At 33.3% G+C, this 19,728-nt stretch overlaps 1 protein-coding gene across 1 annotated transcript in view; it reads right to left on the minus strand.

Moving 5' to 3' along the window:
• LOC118180004 (xaa-Arg dipeptidase-like) overlaps positions 1-19,728 on the minus strand; it is a 45,326-nt gene that overhangs the window by 876 nt on the left and 24,722 nt on the right. The window contains exon 5 of the mRNA XM_085824623.1: positions 17,840-18,088. Within this exon, the coding sequence (XP_085680749.1) occupies positions 17,840-18,088 (249 nt within the window). The remainder of the gene's footprint in view (positions 1-17,839; positions 18,089-19,728) is intronic.

Consider the following 19,728-nt stretch of genomic DNA (forward strand, 5'->3'; position numbering starts at 1 on the left):
TGCGCATGCGCCGCGTTGACACATGCGCATAGGCGTTTACGCGTGCGCGTAAGACCTTTTACAACTGCGCATATGAGTGTGCGCAAGCGCAGAATACGTTTTCGCGTGCGCATTTTATGTATAATGGACGGTATAAGCTAAAATTATCTAATTATCTATTTCAGTTAATGTTCATGATTGCGTTGTTCCTTAATTTTCGAATTGGATCTGGCTTATTATTTTTTACAGACTGTAAGAGCAATACTATAAAAGTAAACTTGAACTTTCGATTATGTCAAATAGAATTTCCGATTCTGCAGCTCCCAAAGGATCGTACAAAACAAAAGTATGTTTCGATGTTCATCAAACAAAAAGTAGAATTGCTGCAAAAAATGGATAAAGACATGAAGAATATGACAGAGAAGTTAGTGAAAACGAAAAAATTTCGATTGACAAGTTAGTCGGTATTCTCGGCACAGCAATTAACGGGACTTGAAAAGCGGAACTTTGTAACTGTGCAAGAAATTATGTCTGTTTATAGAATTAAAGAGAAAGTATTATCACGTAAAACGAAGCAACTTATATTGAAAGAAATGTTTAATAAAGTAAACAAATAAATATTAAGCTTTTTTTTTTTTTTTTTTTTGTAAATTTTGATACCCCTTTAGATCATAATTGTTCTTTATTTCATAAATTACGGTTTCATATTTTTAATTTTAGAATTTCTGCATGCCATCTTACGAGATTTAAACTGATGATCTATAATCCGGAATCGCCGAAGTCCCGACGAGTCTGGATTAACGACTTTTGACTGTATAATGAAAAGCTGGTTTGTCCTCCCCCCCAAAAAAAAAACAAATATCATTTCTGCAAAAAATTAGTCAATGAAGCACTCAAGATTTCAGTATTGGAAGGTTTGTAATTACATGAAGATAATTTTTTTTTTTTTTTTTTTTCAAATGGCAAATGTAAATTTCATTATCAAAATTTGTTCAATAAATTTCGTAAATGTTAGGACAGCAGTATTGTCAAAAAATTATATTAGCACTTTTGTCTTTGTCAGACTCCCTGCATTTGAGACATTTAGAACGTTTTGAGCAAATATTAGTGAATGCATCTCTCCTTCAAAAGGTGGATTAGCAAATAAACCTACTCTTACCTATGTGCTGGTTTTTATGGTATTACTTCATTAGCCTTAGGAAAAATTTATGTAAGGATAAAGTCTTTTTTGGATTAACTGTAATTTGCAAATGATATGCATGGTTAATTCAAAATAATGGTTAATATGAGGGTAATAATAAGTCATAGATAAAAGGAATACCACATATTATAAATAACACAATAAATAATAATATTTACATTTTACCTGTATTTACAAGAAATTTAACCTGAAAAATAATTTCATTCAGTTATGTTAATTAAATGAGGATTCAAAGTTCTGTCTCTGTCTTTAGCGTATGTATACACTCTCGTATGTTTCTTCCTCATTCTGCAATGCACATGCCATTTAGTTTTGTTTATATTACTCTTGTACACTTTATAACATAAAAAGTGATACACCAAGAAATCTGACTAGGATAAAATTGCTTATGCTTATACCTTATGATAGAATATGCAGATGATTAACAAAATGCAAGATAAATGTAAGAAAACTACTAAATAATATTTAAAATTTTTGAAGCTCATGATACACTTCAAAACATTGTTTGGGACAGAGCCCAACATCTGAAGTTTTGCATTCATAGCAACTTGATTTTTTTTTTCCTATTAAGGTATGTTTCTTGCTTAATAAACAGTGTCTTCTTGACTTATCCAACAAAATATTTAAAGAAAAAAAAAAAAAAAAAAAAAAAAATGCAATAAAACAGAAGCCCTTGTGCAGTTTCTTACATTTTCCCCTCATCCAATCAAAATAAAAAGGAAGGGGGATTAAAAGAGTAAATTGAAAGTAAGCTCTGGGACATATATAACCGACTTCAACCATCATCAAGTGTCATTAAAAATTAAATAAAATGTTCCAATTTGAAATCATGCCACTGTAATGATGGGTTGGAAATGGTGGCCACACATATGATACTATGGGTAGTGAAGGAATAATCACACGATCAATGATCCTGAATGGGTTAAGGCACAGTCTGGATGATTCACCCATGGATAATCAGAAATGGGCCAAGATATAAAAAGCAGTCCTCTGAAGACATTCAGTCACTATCAGAAAAAAAAATGTATTTTCTTATACTTGTTTTCCCTTACTAAAAATCTCGTTGACAATTTAATAGGCACATTTTGTATAATTAAGTTTAATTTGTGTAAGTTATAAATTGCATCATTAAACTACAATAATAATAATTGTATCCTTTTAAATTTAGTCAAACAACAAATTAAAATGTTATGTAATTTTTATAAGCAATTTAATAATGATCTTTCAAATTTAATTCTGCATTTTTTACATATTACAGCTAAAAATATATTATCTCTATTAACTTTTACATTAGTCGTCAAAATTAAAGCACAATGAGAAAAAATATACTCACCAAGTTAGTGTTGCAACCAAAGCCTAATGCTGTAATTAATTATGTTAATTAAATACAACTAGACACAAAATTGCACTTCCACGGATATGTTAATGTTGGAAATATTCAAAGTCGGTGATTGATAACATGGTGCGCAATAGACCCATGTTGGAATGGTCGGTTAAAGTGAATGTGGTTCCTGAGAGTGATCAGCATGGCAATAGTTATGAATCAAAAGCATCATTTAAGAGAAAAAGTGACAAATAATTGGTAGAATCGAAGGAGGTCAAACACAAATGGAGGAGATGAGAGATTACAATATCCCTCAAGGTGTCAAATCGAGAGTTTGGAGCTGCTTTTTAAGCACTGGATCAGTTGAAAGACAGCCTTGTCAAGTGCAACAACTGCATCAGAAGACCATTTTCTGTTGTTGTCAACTCAAAGAATCTACAAAGTGACTACAATAGTCCATTTAAACTGGAGCCATTGTCATGTTCAATGAAGCCAAGACGAGTGGGCTCAAGTATTGTTTACTGACAAGTTCTTATATAGTCTTAATGATGAGTTCAGATATAGCCTGAATAATGATTCTAGACGTATTTTGATCTGGAGAGGAAGGAACATGCAACTTGTCTTTCCTTTTCCATGAAATATGCTGTTTCCGCAACCGCAGTTTAATGCTTTGGGGAGGAATCATGACAAATGGTCACATCGAGCTGCATATCTTTCAAAGAGGTTCTGTATCTGCTCGTAGATATACAGACAAGGTATTGGAACCACAAGTTAGATTGTTTAAGGGTGCTGTTGGCCCTGAGATTTTCCTAATGAATGACAAAGCTCGGCCTCATCAAGCATATAGGCCCAGATATGCTTGATATCGGCAGCTTGGCCTCATCAAGCATATGGGCCCAGATATGATTAATGGCCACACTAAGCTGCATTATCTTTCAAGGAGGTTCTGTACCTTCTCGTAGATATACGGACAAGGTATTAGAACAACAAGTTAGACCGTTTGGGGATGCTGTTGGCCCAAAGATTTTCCTAATGGATGACAAAGCTCGGCCTCATCAAGCATATGTGCTGTCAGAATACTTGCAAATAGAAGCTATCAATCAAATGGACAGGCTACCTTACTCGATTGAGCATGTGTGGGATGCAAATTTCAGCATGCCAAATTCTCCCCAGACCCTCCAAGAGCTGAAAAGTGCACTTTTAGGAGAATGGCATGCAATTCTACAAGATTTGATCAACATTTTGTATGAAAGCAAGACATGAGGTTGCATATCTGTTCTATGTGACCATAAATTTGGTTTTAATTTAAATTTTTTGCGAATAATCAACTGCCAAACATGGTAATTTATGTTAACTAATGCTTTTGCACAAATTTCTATTAATAATTTTTCAATTAAGTATCTTACATTTTATTTCTGTCATTATCCTTTAATTTTGATGACCAGTGCATGAGACATTTAGTAGTTTTGCTTAATACAGTTGACTGATTGATTGATTGTAGTTTTTGGTACAAAACCGTATGAGGTTATATGTGCCAAACAAAGAGTAAAAACAGTGAGTACAAAGCATGTTAAAAGTTTCATATGGACAAATAACTATACATTTGAGGTGAGGTAAAAACAGACTAAAAACAAATTATAGTTGATTATAAAAGTCAGTATCCTTTAAAAACTGGAACAACTTGAGATAATGGCTTTTTCCCTATTGTTGTTGAACTCTAATTTTAAACATTTAAAATGTTTTTGGAAAAGATAATTAAAACTAATAAAACATTCTAATAAAATATGGCAGACTGACAGATCTTCATTACAGTTTGTACAACAAGGGTTCTTGCCTTTCAGCAAATATTCGTTAGTGAATCAACAATGACTTATTCTCCAACCGGGTCAAGATAACTTGTTTCCTTCTATTTGCCTATGATGGCCAGCATTCAATTCAATTCAGCAATTTAACATTTCTGAGCTTATTTGTTTGGTCATCTCAATGCCTCTAAATATTTTATGTTTGATCATCATACAGATATCTGTGAGTGGAATCTGGGAATTAGATATTGTAGTAGCAGTTTTAACTGTAATGTCTGCTAGTTCATTCCCTTTTATGCCAACATGGCCAGGGCTCCAGGAATAAAGAATCTGATATCCCCAATATTTTAGAATCTGTTTAAGTTTCAGAATTCTGGTAATACTGAGATGTGAATTATATTTAGGTTCTTTGAATGATGTCAAGACACTCAAGGAATCTGTATAGATAATTACATTCCTGTAACGTTGTTTTGGCAAAAATGTTAGAGCCTGATAAACTGTAAGTTCAGAGGTAAAAACGGAGCAAGCCAAGTGTAATCGAAAATAGAATAGTTTTTTTTTTTCTACTACAAAGGCTGCACCAGCGTGATCTCGGCATTTTGATCCACATATACAGAGAGGGATATAATTTCTGTATTTATGTCTATGTTTTGCAAAGATCTGCCTGTAAATGACATTACTTGTGCTAGGTTTATCCCTAGTGTTGTAAGGTACATTAGAGACTGAATTTTCCAGTCCTCCCATGGTGGCATCTCGAAAGGATTCCCCTTTTAATTCCTTTTTACTACTTTTTATATTAGTCATATTATACTGTTTTAGTAAGGTGCTAATTCTTAAACCAAATGATGGGATACATGATGAGCATGCCTGATATAAACGAGAACATGAATCATTGAGTAAATGTAAACGGTTAGAATTCTGGATCTGTGACATGATTTTAAAATAGCAGAGACAAAGATGCTTGCATCTTAAACACAGAGAAGTCCCGTTGCTTTTCACATACAGGCTTTCCACTGCAGAAGTTCTAAAGGCACCAGTGCAGATTCAAATTGCTTGGTGGTGTACCGGATCAAGTTTGAAAGCAAGGAAGGCCTTGCTGACCCTAGTCAAGTTTTGAACTTAAGGGATCCATATATAAGCAGCACTGAGCTTTGATTGGCTTCCCATGAGGTATTTGACAACAGTATATTCATAGCTTTAAAGCATTTCCTTCTTAGGGAGGTGCTATGAAGTTAACTTATGCTTGAACAGCATTCCTAGGAATTTTGTCTCCTTTTCTACCAGAATCAGTACATCTTGTAAATAAAGTTCGGGATCAGGATGAGGAATCTTGCTACAACAAAAATGCATGCACACAATATTCTCTGGAAAGAAAATCTAAACCACTGCCTTGTGACCATTTAACTATTCTGTTTAGGGAAGTTTGTAATTCCCTTTTGACATATTTCATGTCTGCTCCCTGACAACTAACTTGCAGGTCATCAACATAAAGCATACCATGAACTGTAGAAGGCAGCTGTTTTAAGATTGAGACAATTTTTATGCAAAATAGAGTGACACTTAGTACACTGCCTTGCAAAACTCCCTCTTCTTGATGAAATTCCTCAGAAAGTATACAGCCAATTTTCACATGAAAGTTCTGATCCTGTAAGAAGTGTTTAATAAAAATCAGCAGGTTTCCTCATAAGCCTTTATTGTACAAGTCACGAAGGATGCCATACCTCCATATGGCGTCATAAGCTTTCTCTATATTAAAAAATACACACATGAAGTGATTCCTTTTAATGAACGCTTTACAGATGCCCGTTTCTAAAAGTAGAATATTCCACTTTGATAAGGGGATATACAGTTATTTGTCTCGAAATAGTGGACCGGGCAAGTGTTGACAATCTTTTCAAGCAATTTGCCAAGACAGCTAGTTAAAGCAATGGGGCAGTAACTTGATGGATTTGTAGGATCTTTTTCTGGTTTGATGATTAGGATAATAAAAGCTGCCCTCCATGCATTGGGGAATACTTGCTAAATCCATTTTCTGTTGAAAAGGAAGAGGATGGCTGCTAATGGCTTACAGGAGAGATGTTTTAACATTGTATAATGCCGTCTGGACCAGGATATGATCTTCTTGTCTGTGACAGAGCTCTTTTCATCTCTAGCATAGTTACATCTTGATTATAAATTTCAGAAGTAGAAGAGTTAAAATCAAGCAAATATTTTTCAACGAGCATCTTTGCAGAAAAGAGAAAGGATGAGAGTTACTGCTATTTGAAGGAGCTGGAAACGCCTGTCCAATGGTGTTGGTGATTCTTTCCCTACTGGTAATTGTGGTACCATTTAACTTTAAGATGGAGAGTGTGTGATCTTTGTAAATGCCAGAAACTTTCTGAACTCTTTCCCACACCTTACATGAAATAGAGGAGTTTATCGAAGACACACACAAGATCCACGAATTCCTCTGACTCTTCCAATGCACCTGACATACTTTTTAAGCTCTTTTGAACATTATGGAATTTGATTCAGTGGGATATAGCCAAAAAAATGCTCCAGGCTTTCCTTTACTTTCTGATGGCATCTTTGCACTCTCAATTCCACCAAGGCCTTAGGTATTTTGGGAAATTCACAGACATTTTTGGGATAGAGATATCAGCTGCTTGTAAGATTTTACTTGTAAGAGTCTTCACAGCATGACCAATATCCCTTCAGTGAAACAGGCATGATGTGAGAAAGAATCCCCGTCAGCTTTATCTAACAAAAACCGTGGTGTTCGAGAGATAAAGTCTTTGTCCTATGAAGTTTATGATAACAGGGAAATGATCGCTATTGAATGGATATTTCTCAACATTACAGTAGAAGAATGGTAGGAGTTGTGGGGAAACTCAAAAAAGTAAGGTCAATTGAGTGGAAAGTCCTTGTTGGTTGATGAAAGTATGTGTTTTCTGTATTGTTGAGGATACTGTAATATCTTGTTATTTAACAAATAACTATATTAATTATTGAAGTAGCAACGCCATATTTGTATGATGTAACCGTTGCTCAGCGACAGAAGAAATTGTTTAAAATTTATGATTCTGAAGTTTGACCAGCTAGTAGATGTATGAAAATTTTGTCACTTAAGATTTGTATACAAATTATCTATCTCCGTAAACTAAAAATAAAATTTATGTTTTATTAAGAAGATTATCTGTTTTGTCAATTACTGCAAAATACATTACAATACAAAGACAAAGGCTATGTAGTAGCTGTTCATTTGCTTTCCTCGTGGTTTGGTGTCTTTACTACCCCACAGGGGACTGCGTCCATTGAAATCACCAACCAAAATAAACGGTTTTGGTAGCTGGGCAATTAAATTCTCTAGAACTCCCTCAGCAATGCTCTCACTTGGAGGCAGACAGATACTACAAACGGTAATCAATGTCTGAATGCTCAACTGTCCAGCAATTGCTTGGAGAGATGCATCCATGGGGAGAGTACTTGGAGGACAGTTAATTGAGGTAAGCAGACCAGCACCACCACTTGCACATTTATTGGACATGTTAATCTTGTCTTATCATTGAGTATCTATGAAGCTTTGCAGGGTTGTCAAAGAAACCCCACAAAGCTTTTTTTGCAAAACTAAGAGAAAAGGTTCTTGTAGCGCTAAACAAACAGGTTGATATGCATTAAGAGCTGTTTAATAACGCCAAGACCCTGGTGGAAGCCCTGGCAATTCCACAGTATGAAGTGGCCATTAAGAACATTTATTACTTTGATGACGTTTCTTTGTTTTGCAAGACAAGGCGTGTTTTGGAAGATCCATGCCTCCCTCTATTTCCATCTCGGATTCTATCAAGTCAGAAAAAATTCCTTCAACAGAGCTTCTGGAGCTTTTAAATTTTCTTTTTTTGAAATGTCTGTTTTTTTTTTTTTTTTTTTTTTCCCATTTTATCTCCGAACTTTCTGTTGTCTGTTTGGGAGGAAAAGAATTTAAAAATTTTTCACTGCCATTTGTTTTTGTTTCAAGAGTTTCTTTCTGTAAACAATGAGAAATTTGGGTGCTTATTGATTGATCAGATTTGGTGGCTTCAGCATAAGAAATGTTTGGTCTTGGTTGACCTTGACCTGTGCTACACAGTTTCTTAGCCTCAGGATAGAAGATTTTCTTAGTAATCTTAATATGCTGTATTTCTTTCTCTTCTTTCCATTTAGGGCAGTTTTGTGAGTATGACGGATGGTCAGCATGATAGTTTACACATTTTGAATCGGCTATACAGTCTTGACATTCATGACCAGTCACAGAACTGCGACCCCACGGCATGCGGCCTTTGCGTGACCAAACCGTTGATACTTGAAACAGGGTTGCCACTCAAACAGGAGAATGAAATTCCGTGATTTTTCCAGGTTTTCCAGGTATGTTTCGAGAAAATTCCAGTCTGTTCGCGTAATGTACATTGGCTGTGCTAAGAGATAAATTAATTATTGTATTACTTGTACTGTGTAGCAAATTCACTTAATTATTCAATAAATCCCAGAGGACATTTATTCTTAATTATTCTTGGTACACTTTGTTTGATAATTTTGTTTACTTTTCCACTTAAGAAACTTAATAAAATTTAAGATATATACATTGGATAACAATTGTACGTCTTATTTAATTAATACTCATGATCATCACCAGTTCAACACGAGGCTAATCCGGTTCTTATAAATCACAACGCAATGCTAAAAGTTAGGTTAGATTTCAGGTAAATTTAATTTGTTTGAGGTGTCTTCTTAAAAGGCACCTTAACACTTGAAAACACAAATATAATTATAATAGGAGTTGTTTTCTCCACTGAAGATTGAGATTAGAATCTGCCCAATCTGGAATAAGGCTTTTTTTGCAGACATTCTGCAGCTAAATGAAAGAAAGAAATCTATTTAATGATATTTTTTTACTAAATTAAGGTATTTTTATATTTATTTCGGAGCATACATAAGGAAAAAATATGTGCATTAAATTTTGTGATGTCATCATACTGCTAGAATTAATTTCAGGATTATGCCAGAGAAAATTTCCTGAAATTTGGAAATATTATTTACTAATGATAAATAAATTTAGAGGGAAGAAGCAACATTAAATGATATGAATAACATAAAAATAAAGATAATTACCTTAATTTTGCGCGTATAGTCCGCGGACTATCTGTGTTTAAAATGAGAATTTTTGAAGCTGCGGACTATCCACCAGTGTGGATAATACGCTGGTTGTTCACGGTTAAAATTGTTGAAATTTAAAAAACACACTGTCATGAACTGCCGATGATCAAATATAAAAAAAGCGCGAGATTCCAAGTATCCTTCGCACTGCTTTAGCGCAACTGCCGGGAAGGGGAAAAGTAGTTGATGCATCAACTCGGTTTTTAGGAGCCATAGTAGCAAGTACCTGGAGTACGGAAAAAAAAGCGTGATTCGTTTACTTATAGCATGGTTTGGCAACACCGAGTGAGTGGCGTTGAAGGTCACATTTCATTACCACTTATCATGAGGATAGCACGTTGCACAGTATTTTGTTTTTCATCTTCGATAACGTTGATGAAACATCGCCGGAGATTTACTGCTGAGAGGTAGTTGAGAAAACTGAAAAAGATGGAAATAGAGAAGCGGGCCCTTATTGGTTTAATCCTAGTATCCAGTGCACACGGGATTTGACTACTTTTGGCGACTTTATGATGAGCAGTGAAAACGGGACATATACGATGAGTAGTTAAGGGGTCATTCAAAGAAAATATACAGTTAAACATAGTATATACTATGTATATAGTACATATACTATGCGTGTATAGTATATATATAGACGTTCTTTGGATCATTTTTAGTGTTTGCGATAATTTTCAAAGTCGCGCCAAGGCTGCACCGTATACTAGGATTTTACCCTGTTATTTTGAAGTGGACGAGAAAGTGGTGAGAAATTGGCGAAAACAAAAGGATTTGTTTAAAAAGCATGGGAATATTGCTGTATTAAAAAACGTATTTTTCGGACGTATAGTCCACGGACTATCTGACAATTTTTAAATTTTTTTAAATATAAAATCATGTCTGCAGACTATACGATGATGCGGACTATACATGCAAAATTACGGTACTTAAAAACTGAATTAGAATAATCAACGATATTTTAGCGAATATAGTTAGCCTAGATGACTGATTACTATTTTTTTATTTTACTGCAAAATGACAAGGTATTTATTAAAAAGAAAAGAAACAAAAAAAAAAAAAAAAAAAAAAATTTGCGGTAAAATCCTAGTATACGGTACGGCCTTTGCATGATTTTGAAAATTGTCGCCAAGAACAAAATGACCCGTTCACTACTCATCACCATGTCGCCAAATCCCGCTGTACCATACATGGAGATTATTTTAACCACAGAACGTCTATGTACAGAAGAAAAGGTTGTATACATGTAAATGCTATTATGCCACGAGAAAGCGGAGGGAAAATTTGAAAAGGGATTTGGCGATGGAACCTGGCGGCCAGAATTTCCCTCTCCACGATGTGTACAGGAAATTGAGAAACACGTGTTAAAGAAGAAACGTTCTTTGACAAAAAAGAAAACTTCGAAAATCCGTTTCTAGATTATTGAGAAAAATCCAAGAAGAAACGTTTTATCAAAGAATGTTTTTTCTTGAATTTTTCGCAATAATTTTAAAACCGGATTTTCGTAGTTCCCCCCTCAAAATAACTAATCCATGAATTAATTTACTTGCACCAAAAAATATTTTCTTTTCCTTTAGAGTTTAAAGAAATTTTAAACGATGTTCATTTTATGAACTCTTGATAACGTGACCTTCGAACTTCGACATTGGTTTCGAGCTTTGGCGACAGATATATCGCGCATGCACAGCTGTTTCCCTCTATGATGGAACGGAGCCACGTCTGTTGCAGAGAGGTTTTCCTTCTTTACAATACATATTTTTTTATTCTAACCTTCATGGTACCGTATACTAGGATTAAACCCATTTTGTTTTATACGAGAACAGGTATTTTCTTTAGTTCATGCACTGCACATGCGATTCTCGAGGTTACTGGAAACCAAAAGTTGCGGGAAACTTGTTTTGCCTTTCTAAAAGACAAATCAGATTGGAGCTGCGAAAATTGGCTCTATGACAGCTGCCCGAATCACACTCACATGATACACAATTCGCCAAAAAGTGATCTTTTCCGACGTCGGCGCAAAACTCGCTGTTTTTGGCGGGATCGTTGTATGAAATTCCCTGATTTTTCCAGATTTTGACTAAAACACTTAAATTCCCTGACTTTTCCCTGAATTTTTTGGTCAATTTCCGAATTCCCTGACTTTTTCCGGTTTTCCAGGTAGTGTGGCAACCTTGTTGAAACAGCACAGTGGGTTCGGAATGTAAAGTCTGATGGGACAATTCAAGTATCCTGCCTTAATGGCTTTCGATAGCTCTGGAGATGAGAACATTAGGATAGTTTGTTTTGTGTTAACAAGTTGTCCATCCCTAGGATTTTATTATCACTATGGGGCATTGCTTAATACAAATTGTGTTACTTCAATTACATTTTATTTTTAGTGTGGGATGGATGTTTGTACTTAGTTATTTTTACTTTCTGTAAAAATTATTTATCAAAGACAGTTATGAAAGCAAAAATAGAGAAAGAAGGAACTAAATTTACAAATATTTTTCACATAGTAAAATACTTCAAAATTAATAAATTCTAAATAATAATTAAATGAATATATTAGATTTAATATAAGGAAAGTGATTATAACTCTCAGGCTTTAGATTAAAAAAATACAGTAGAGTTCAAAATATATAGAGTAAGGAGTAAAATCAATCACATAAACAACATACATGTACAACATTATGAATTTTGACCAAAATATTCTAGGAACCAATGGAAAAACGAAAAGGAACTTGGAATCTAATTTTTAATGCACAAAAATTAAATAAAAAAAGTATTTACATAAAATTGCATAAATTTTAAAGATTCTTAAATGTATATTTAAAAACATATTACTTCTATTTTTAAAACATATTACTGAATTCTTTAACACTTACCCTGATAATAGTGGCTAATAGGAAATATTATTGATCTTCTTTGAATGGTAGTCATGATTACCGTATTTAATCACATATTTCTCCTCTAGACTTTTTCAGCATCTGATTTAAGGTAACAGTATATGTACAACTAGTATAGTATTTCATGTGAGTAAAAAGAATTTATTGAAATTGATGATGCCTTTGAAATACATAATATAATATTAGTGTTGATATAATATTATGCTACGTTTAGCATTTAAACATCTTCAGAAACAGTACATGTGCCCAAAAGCGGCTGAGTTTTAAGTTATTGAACACTGGTAGTTCAACCTGGGTTCAATTCCAGGCAAATAGGCTGGCTGCATGGGTACTTTTATAGTTTTCCCCGTGTGTAATGCAGAAACAAGCCAATTTCTAAAAAGGAAAGAAAGCATACTGCATACTTGCTCCCCCCAAATTTTCAAGCAGTAAGATTAGTAACAAAAGGGGCAAAATATGTGAGTAAATATGATACTTTTTAATCAAACTTAATCTATTATAAAAAGGTAATAAATGTTGTATAAAACTTTATGAACTAGACCTAAGAAATGCTTCCATTTGGGATGTCAATTTTTGTTTATAAAATATTTTCTTTTGTACAGTGATATGAAAGAGGGTGCTTATATATCTTTAGAATGATTTTAAGGGCTGCTTAATAATATTTAAAATGTAAAGAGTACTTTTTTAAATGTTTGATCTGATAACATTTTTCCTAGACTTTAAGTCCGCATAGTGATTTCTATGACAGAGGGGCTTTTCATAAAATTTCCTGGGGATATTGATTACCATTCTTCTTCAATACTTTCCAGAGTCCATCAGATGCACTTAAAAAGATATCTTTACAAGAGACCAAAGGCACAGCAGTCCCCAGGTGAAATATCAGGGGACTTCACAGGAATATGTTTAATATATATATATGCAATACTTGTAACAGCCTTCATTTTTTGCGAATGCAGTGGTGGAACTTTTTGAAGTGTGACTTGTGGCTTTGTCTTGATGAAGTTTCACTCTTTGAAAGTGATTGGGATAAGAAATGAAATTCCTTTTGTAAATATCGAACTTAAAACTTTCTCTCAATAGTATGTTGAGGTAATTTTAACATCAATTTTAACATCCTTCATCAAAAGTCACCATGTATTTCAATTTACCTCCTGCTGAATAGTTTTCATGCAGGGTTGGTTCCACATATTGTTCTGTGTTGTGTCATATGCCTTGACAAAAGCTAGTGACCATTGTTTTTTAGCTTTTTAAGTTGTAATCTTGATTTATTATTTTATTTATTGTCATTACAGATGTATTTCACACCTTAATGACCACGCTTGAGATATTTCGGGAATAGATGCCATTTCAATTTTTGTACAAACAAGTTAACTACAGTCGCGGCGCGCAATGAACTGGAAGTTGATCTGTCAGAACTATCCTTATTTTCAGGGCAGAAGTTTTTATTTTATTCAGCTTATAATTCCTTACTAAATGTAGTATTTCATCTCGATGTACTCTGTCTTTGATATGACTTAAATCAAATTCTTCATCATTATAAATATCACGAATACACATCAAATAGTTTTCTAGTTGCAATTTTCTAATTTCGACTATGCATAATGTATGCTTTACGCATGTGCACGTTGAAAGAAATGTTTAATAAAGTAAACAAATAAATACAGTCAAAAGTCGTTAATTCGGACACCCATAATCCGGAATGATCTATAATCCAGATCTCAAAGCTAAAAACTTTCTGCGCATGCACCGCATTGGGACATGCGCACAAGCGTTTTACGCGTGCGCGTAAGATCTTGACTACTGCGCACATGCGTGTGCGCAAGTGCAGAATACGTTTTCGTCTGCGCGTTTAATGTATAACGAACGGTGTAAGCTAAAATTATCTAATTATCTATTTCAGTTAATGTTAATGATTGCGTTATTCCTTAATCTTTGAATTGGATCCCGCTTATTATTTTTTGCAGACTGTAAGAGCAATTTTATAAAAGTAAACTTGAACTTTCGATTATGTCAAATAAAATTTCCTATGCTGGAACTTCCAAAGGATCTACAAAACGAAAGTATGTTTCGATGTTCAACAAACAAAAAGTGGAATTGCTGCAAAAAATGGATAAAGACATGAAGAATGTGACAGAGAGGTTAGTGAAAACGAAAAAATTTCGATTGACAAGTTAGTCGGTATTCTCGGCACAGCAATTAACGGGACGTGAACAGCGGAACTTTGTAACTGAACAAGAAATTATGTCTGTTTATAGAATTAAAGAGAAAGTATTATCACATAAAAGGAAGCAACTTAAACAACTTACATTGAAAGAAATGTTTAATAAAGTAAACAAATAAATATTAAGCTTTTTTTTTTTTTTTTGTAAATTTTGATATTCTTTAGATCATAATTGTTCTTTATTTCATAAATTACGGTTTCATATTTTTAATTTTAAAATTTCTGCATGCCATCTCACCAGATTTAAACTGATGATCTATAATCCAGAAAAATAGATAATCCAGAATCACCGAAGTCCCGACGAGTCCGGATTAACGACTTTTGACTGTATTAAGCTTTTTTTTTTGTAAATTTTGATACCCTTTAGATCATAATTACTCTTTATTTCATAAATTACAGTTTTATATTTTTAATTTTAAAATTTCTGCATGCCGTCTTACTAGATTTAAACTGATGATCTATAATCCGGAAAAACCGATAATCCGGAATCGTTGAAGTCCTGACGAGTTCAGATTAAAGACTTTTGACTGTACTAACAAGTTGCATGGCAATCAACACTCTATTATACATGTTTTCTTAGCTGTGGGAAGCGGCTTTTGTGTTTGGTTCATCAATACTCTGCCATGCACGTGTTTTCTTAGCTGTGGGAATTTGTGATTAGTTTCTCCATGACTTTCTCAATGAAGTGGCTTTTGTGATTAGTTTCTCCATGACTCTTAGCTGCAGTCGGCGACGTGGCTGCACTATAAATGTAAATTGTAAATTCAGTTTGATTATCAGAACGCTGTTGCACACCATAATGTGCCGCTATGTGTCACATCATGTTTAAAAAAATGCCTGAAGGAAACACCAAAAGTTAAATTAAAAAACTGCGCAGAACAAAAAAAAAAAAAAAAAAAAAAATTTAAAGTATTACATATAACAAAATTACATTGAAATAAGCAATATCCCTTACAAATATTAATTATCCTAATAAATAAATTAACCAACATCCCGTTGCCTTCTCTCAGCAAACGTTCAGTACCCAAGAGAAACATTAAATTTAGAAACTACACAATTATCGCCCTCTTTTTCCAAGTGGCAACAGTACTGATTTTCAACAGTCAGCAGCATATTCACAAAGCCTACAGACAATTTCGCTACGACTGCTCTCATTGGAGGAAACATCTGCTTGGCGGTCATATTTGGAATGGCGAGTTATCACCCTGTAAGTGTGGTAATTAACAGCAAACAAACGGAAACAGCGTTTATTTCATTCAATATTTTTTTAGTTTATGAATGAAAGCTTAGAGGAATTGTGTGGATTAAATCTTAAATAATCTACTGATTAATACTAATCTACTTATTAATAGTTTATTTGTGTTAGAATTTTAACTTTTAAAAGTACGTAATTGTTTTACAAGAAAAGGTGTTTATATCGAGACAGCATATGCACTTTTTCGTTATTTCACTTAGGAAGAGTCTATTGTGTAAATTTTAATAGCGCATTAATTTATACAAATAAAGGAATATTAAAAAATTAACCTAATGAAAACATTCAGTAAACATTTAAGGGTGTCTGATACCTATTCTTTTTACGAGTAAGTATAACTAAAATTATATTTTATTCCATTATGCGCTATATCTATTGAAACGCTTTTCAGGATCTTGGATCGTAATCTTGGTTACTGGTACCTACTACAAAGAGTACAAACCATTAAATAAAAATAAGAAAAATGAACATTAACAAAAATAGAGAAAATAAAGGCGTTTAATTTTTAACACCGTTCCCGAAGGCGAAAAGACAAATAATGACAAATTCATTCAATAAAGTTAAAATAAAAATAAATCCGTATAAAGCAGAATTTATGAAAGTTACGAGTGGGGAATAGAACCGGTGACTTAGAAGTCTGAGAATTATTCTCGCGCTCGTTACCACTGGACTGCGGCTTCTCCGGTGGGCTATGCTCACTTTTTGGTACACGACGCTCACATACAAATTGTAAAGGCGATGAACCAAAAGTCGCCAAGCACCAAATTCTGTAACCCTACCTCTTTTAACCAATCGGAGCAAACAGCAGAAGAAACGGTCTGTAGGCTTTGTGAATAAGCCAGTCAGCAGTCCAGTATACAACTGAATGAAAAACTGTTGCCAAAACCCCATTTCTAAAAGAATGAAACTGTTCAAAATGATGTGATAAAAAAAAAATCCGATTCAAATTTTGAAAAAAAAAAAAAAAAAAAATTGCTTCAAGGTGCACTGGCTCTTGTCTATATGCACCTATATACCAAATTTCGTAGTCCTGGGTATATTAGCATATTCTTTCTTTTATTATATGTACAGATTATTACCTTGACAACAGATTTGTATTACTTTTGGCTAGATTGTGTTTCTTTTTTGGCTGCTTCAATGAAGCCTCAGTTAATTCGGATAATGTCACGAACCATAATAAATAGCTTGCGTTTTCCCTCGAAAAAATCGTTTCTTTTTGCACCTTACAAAGCTACATCTAGTGAAAAAAATTCAGGGATTTTTGGCATAATTTTTAATATAAATTCAGCCATTAAGCGGTTAATGACTTTGCAACTGATTTCTGCATTGGTGAATTTTCTCTTGCTACCAACGATGTAACATTAGAAACAAAGTATACCTTTTTTGGGTATTCATTTGGAGTCTTCTTTATTTGTAGAAGTAATGACTGACAGTTATTTCCTTTCCAATTAATAATGTTGTTTATTTCGCACTTTGAAAATTTAATGCTATGCATTTTGCAGTGTTTTTTAACTATGAGACAGGAATATTTCTTCTCAGAAAGCATAAAACATATTCTTCAAACCACAACTTGTTTACATCAGACATTTTAAAAGAAAAATAAATTTAAGAGTAGCAGATGATATTTCTCATTTCAAATAATAAGCTGTTGCCAGAAATTTTTATTCAAAAGCATTTTTTTAAAATTCTTTATCAAAATTTTCCTAAAAGTATGTAAAAACCCATTGCAATTGTGGCATGTTAAAAAATATGTTTCCTAGAAATCAGAATTTTAGAAGTGTAGCACTAAAATTAGAAAATCAAATAGTTAGAAATCAAATAACTGATAACATAGATTTCATCAGGAACTGCAAATTACACACAATAATGTATTATTGACGAAAATTGTAAAATTCTGAAGAGTATAATTTAATCAGCATATTAAATTATCAATAACCAAGTACCGATATTAAAGTCAAGAAATTATATTTAAATACCAACATAAAATTTGAAATGTCACTTACCTAAAGCTGTAGCATATTTTTTATATAACTCAGCAAGAACTCTATTTGTTATGAGACTCTCATACGCATTAGAATCATCATAAGTAATAGAAATTTCACACCCAGTGGCTAGTGCTGCACTTTTAAAACAAGCTTCGAGTCTTTTTTTCAGATTTTCCATTTCTTTACTTGAATGGGCCCTATAATAAAATTGTACTTCAGTGTGACCAGGAATGATGTTGGGAGCTTCTCCACCTTTTGTAATGACACCTGCAAAATATATTTAGAGTTATAAATATCTGTAGAAAATCTCAATTAAGATTAATCATCTTTCCAGTTTTGTAAATAATAATATTTAATATTCATTACATTTCCATAGAATGAAAGTTTTTCTAAACATGTAGCTTAAAATATAAATTCATTTTTAGTTATAAATAACTAAGTACAGCATAATACTTCACACTGTGTTACACATTACAGTTCTTGTCTTAGCCCAGATGTTGAGAAAAACAAAGTAAGCACAAATACAACATTTAAAGAAAAATAGGTAAGCAAATGCACATTATAAAATAATATAAAATTTGAAGTCTGATCTTTCTGATTTCGGGTTAAGCTGAAACTGTCTATGTTTGATCATTTCTTCACAGAGTGGCACTTTAAAATCTATCTTGTCCGAGTTACTTTCTTGCTTCCTTATCCACTTTTTCATTTTTGCTCTTGTCTTTATGGGCTTATATCCAATTTTTTATTCATTTTTATCATACACATATTTTAAATATATGCTGCCAAACTGATATGGTGCATCTGTTCATATGCTCCAAGATCCTATCTGGAATTTTATGCTTTATTTTTTAACTGTTTTACAATTTAAACACAGATATTAGAGATTACTTTTATCAGTAAATAAATTCACATGAATATACTTGTAACTGGAATACAAAATAACAATTTTGCTCCCTGTGCCAAATATGAGATAACTCGGAAACAGATAAACAATATTCAGCCATTCTGCACATTCATGCGAAATTCCTGCACATGCAATATATTATTTTCCATTAATCTTGCATAGCACTAATCACTGAACAAGAATTTGAGTCCATTTATAATATTTCCCAAGTGAATAAACAAGGGAAAAAGTTTTTGCATATATATTATTTACCAATACCTGCTGCATACACTAGCAACAACCTGTCGATGCCTGCTGGTGATAAATATATTTTTGATGTTAGCAGATTGATGAAACACATTTTCTGATTCCCAGAAGCATCGTTTGGCACTTCTCATCAGATTACTATTCTTCTCAAATCCCAAGCTCGTCCTTACCTCCATACGAACTCTGCTAAATAAGAAGGCAAGTGACTTCTCTAGAACCAGTTCATTGGCTGTTGCTGATATTACATTCGATTCATATATTTTTCACAATGCATAGTTTCAATGTGTAAGAATTGCAACACTCATGATTCTTTTGACAAAAACATGCCTGGAAGTAATGAATTGCTTCTGCTTCATTTCATAGCAAATCTAATAAATGCATGATGTTAAATGCAGAAAAAATTAATACAAAATGAATAAAAATTATCTTGAGGACTTTTCACTGGGATAAGCTTATCAAAAGAAATGGTGCAATGCAGACAAGAATTTGCACTAAATCAGGAGTTTTCAAACTTTTTTAATTTAGGGTACTTTTGCATTGTTTTCCTGGCAGTGAGAAGAATCACTGACCAAAGTGATATATCCCCAAATATATAATGAGCATGTACTTTATCTAGCAGTCCACTAATAATTGTGCACACACAGTGCCATTACACACATTATTATGCACCTTAACAGGTGCCATTCTGCAATTTCCATGAAGCAAACAATCGAATTGTATCAAAATGTACTATTGAAGATTACCCAACAAAGAGTAA

The sequence above is a fragment of the Stegodyphus dumicola genome, chromosome 10 (genome assembly GCF_044657685.1).
Source record: "Stegodyphus dumicola isolate Sdum_Otavi_A_Nest chromosome 10, ASM4465768v1".
NCBI lineage: Eukaryota > Metazoa > Arthropoda > Arachnida > Araneae > Eresidae > Stegodyphus > Stegodyphus dumicola.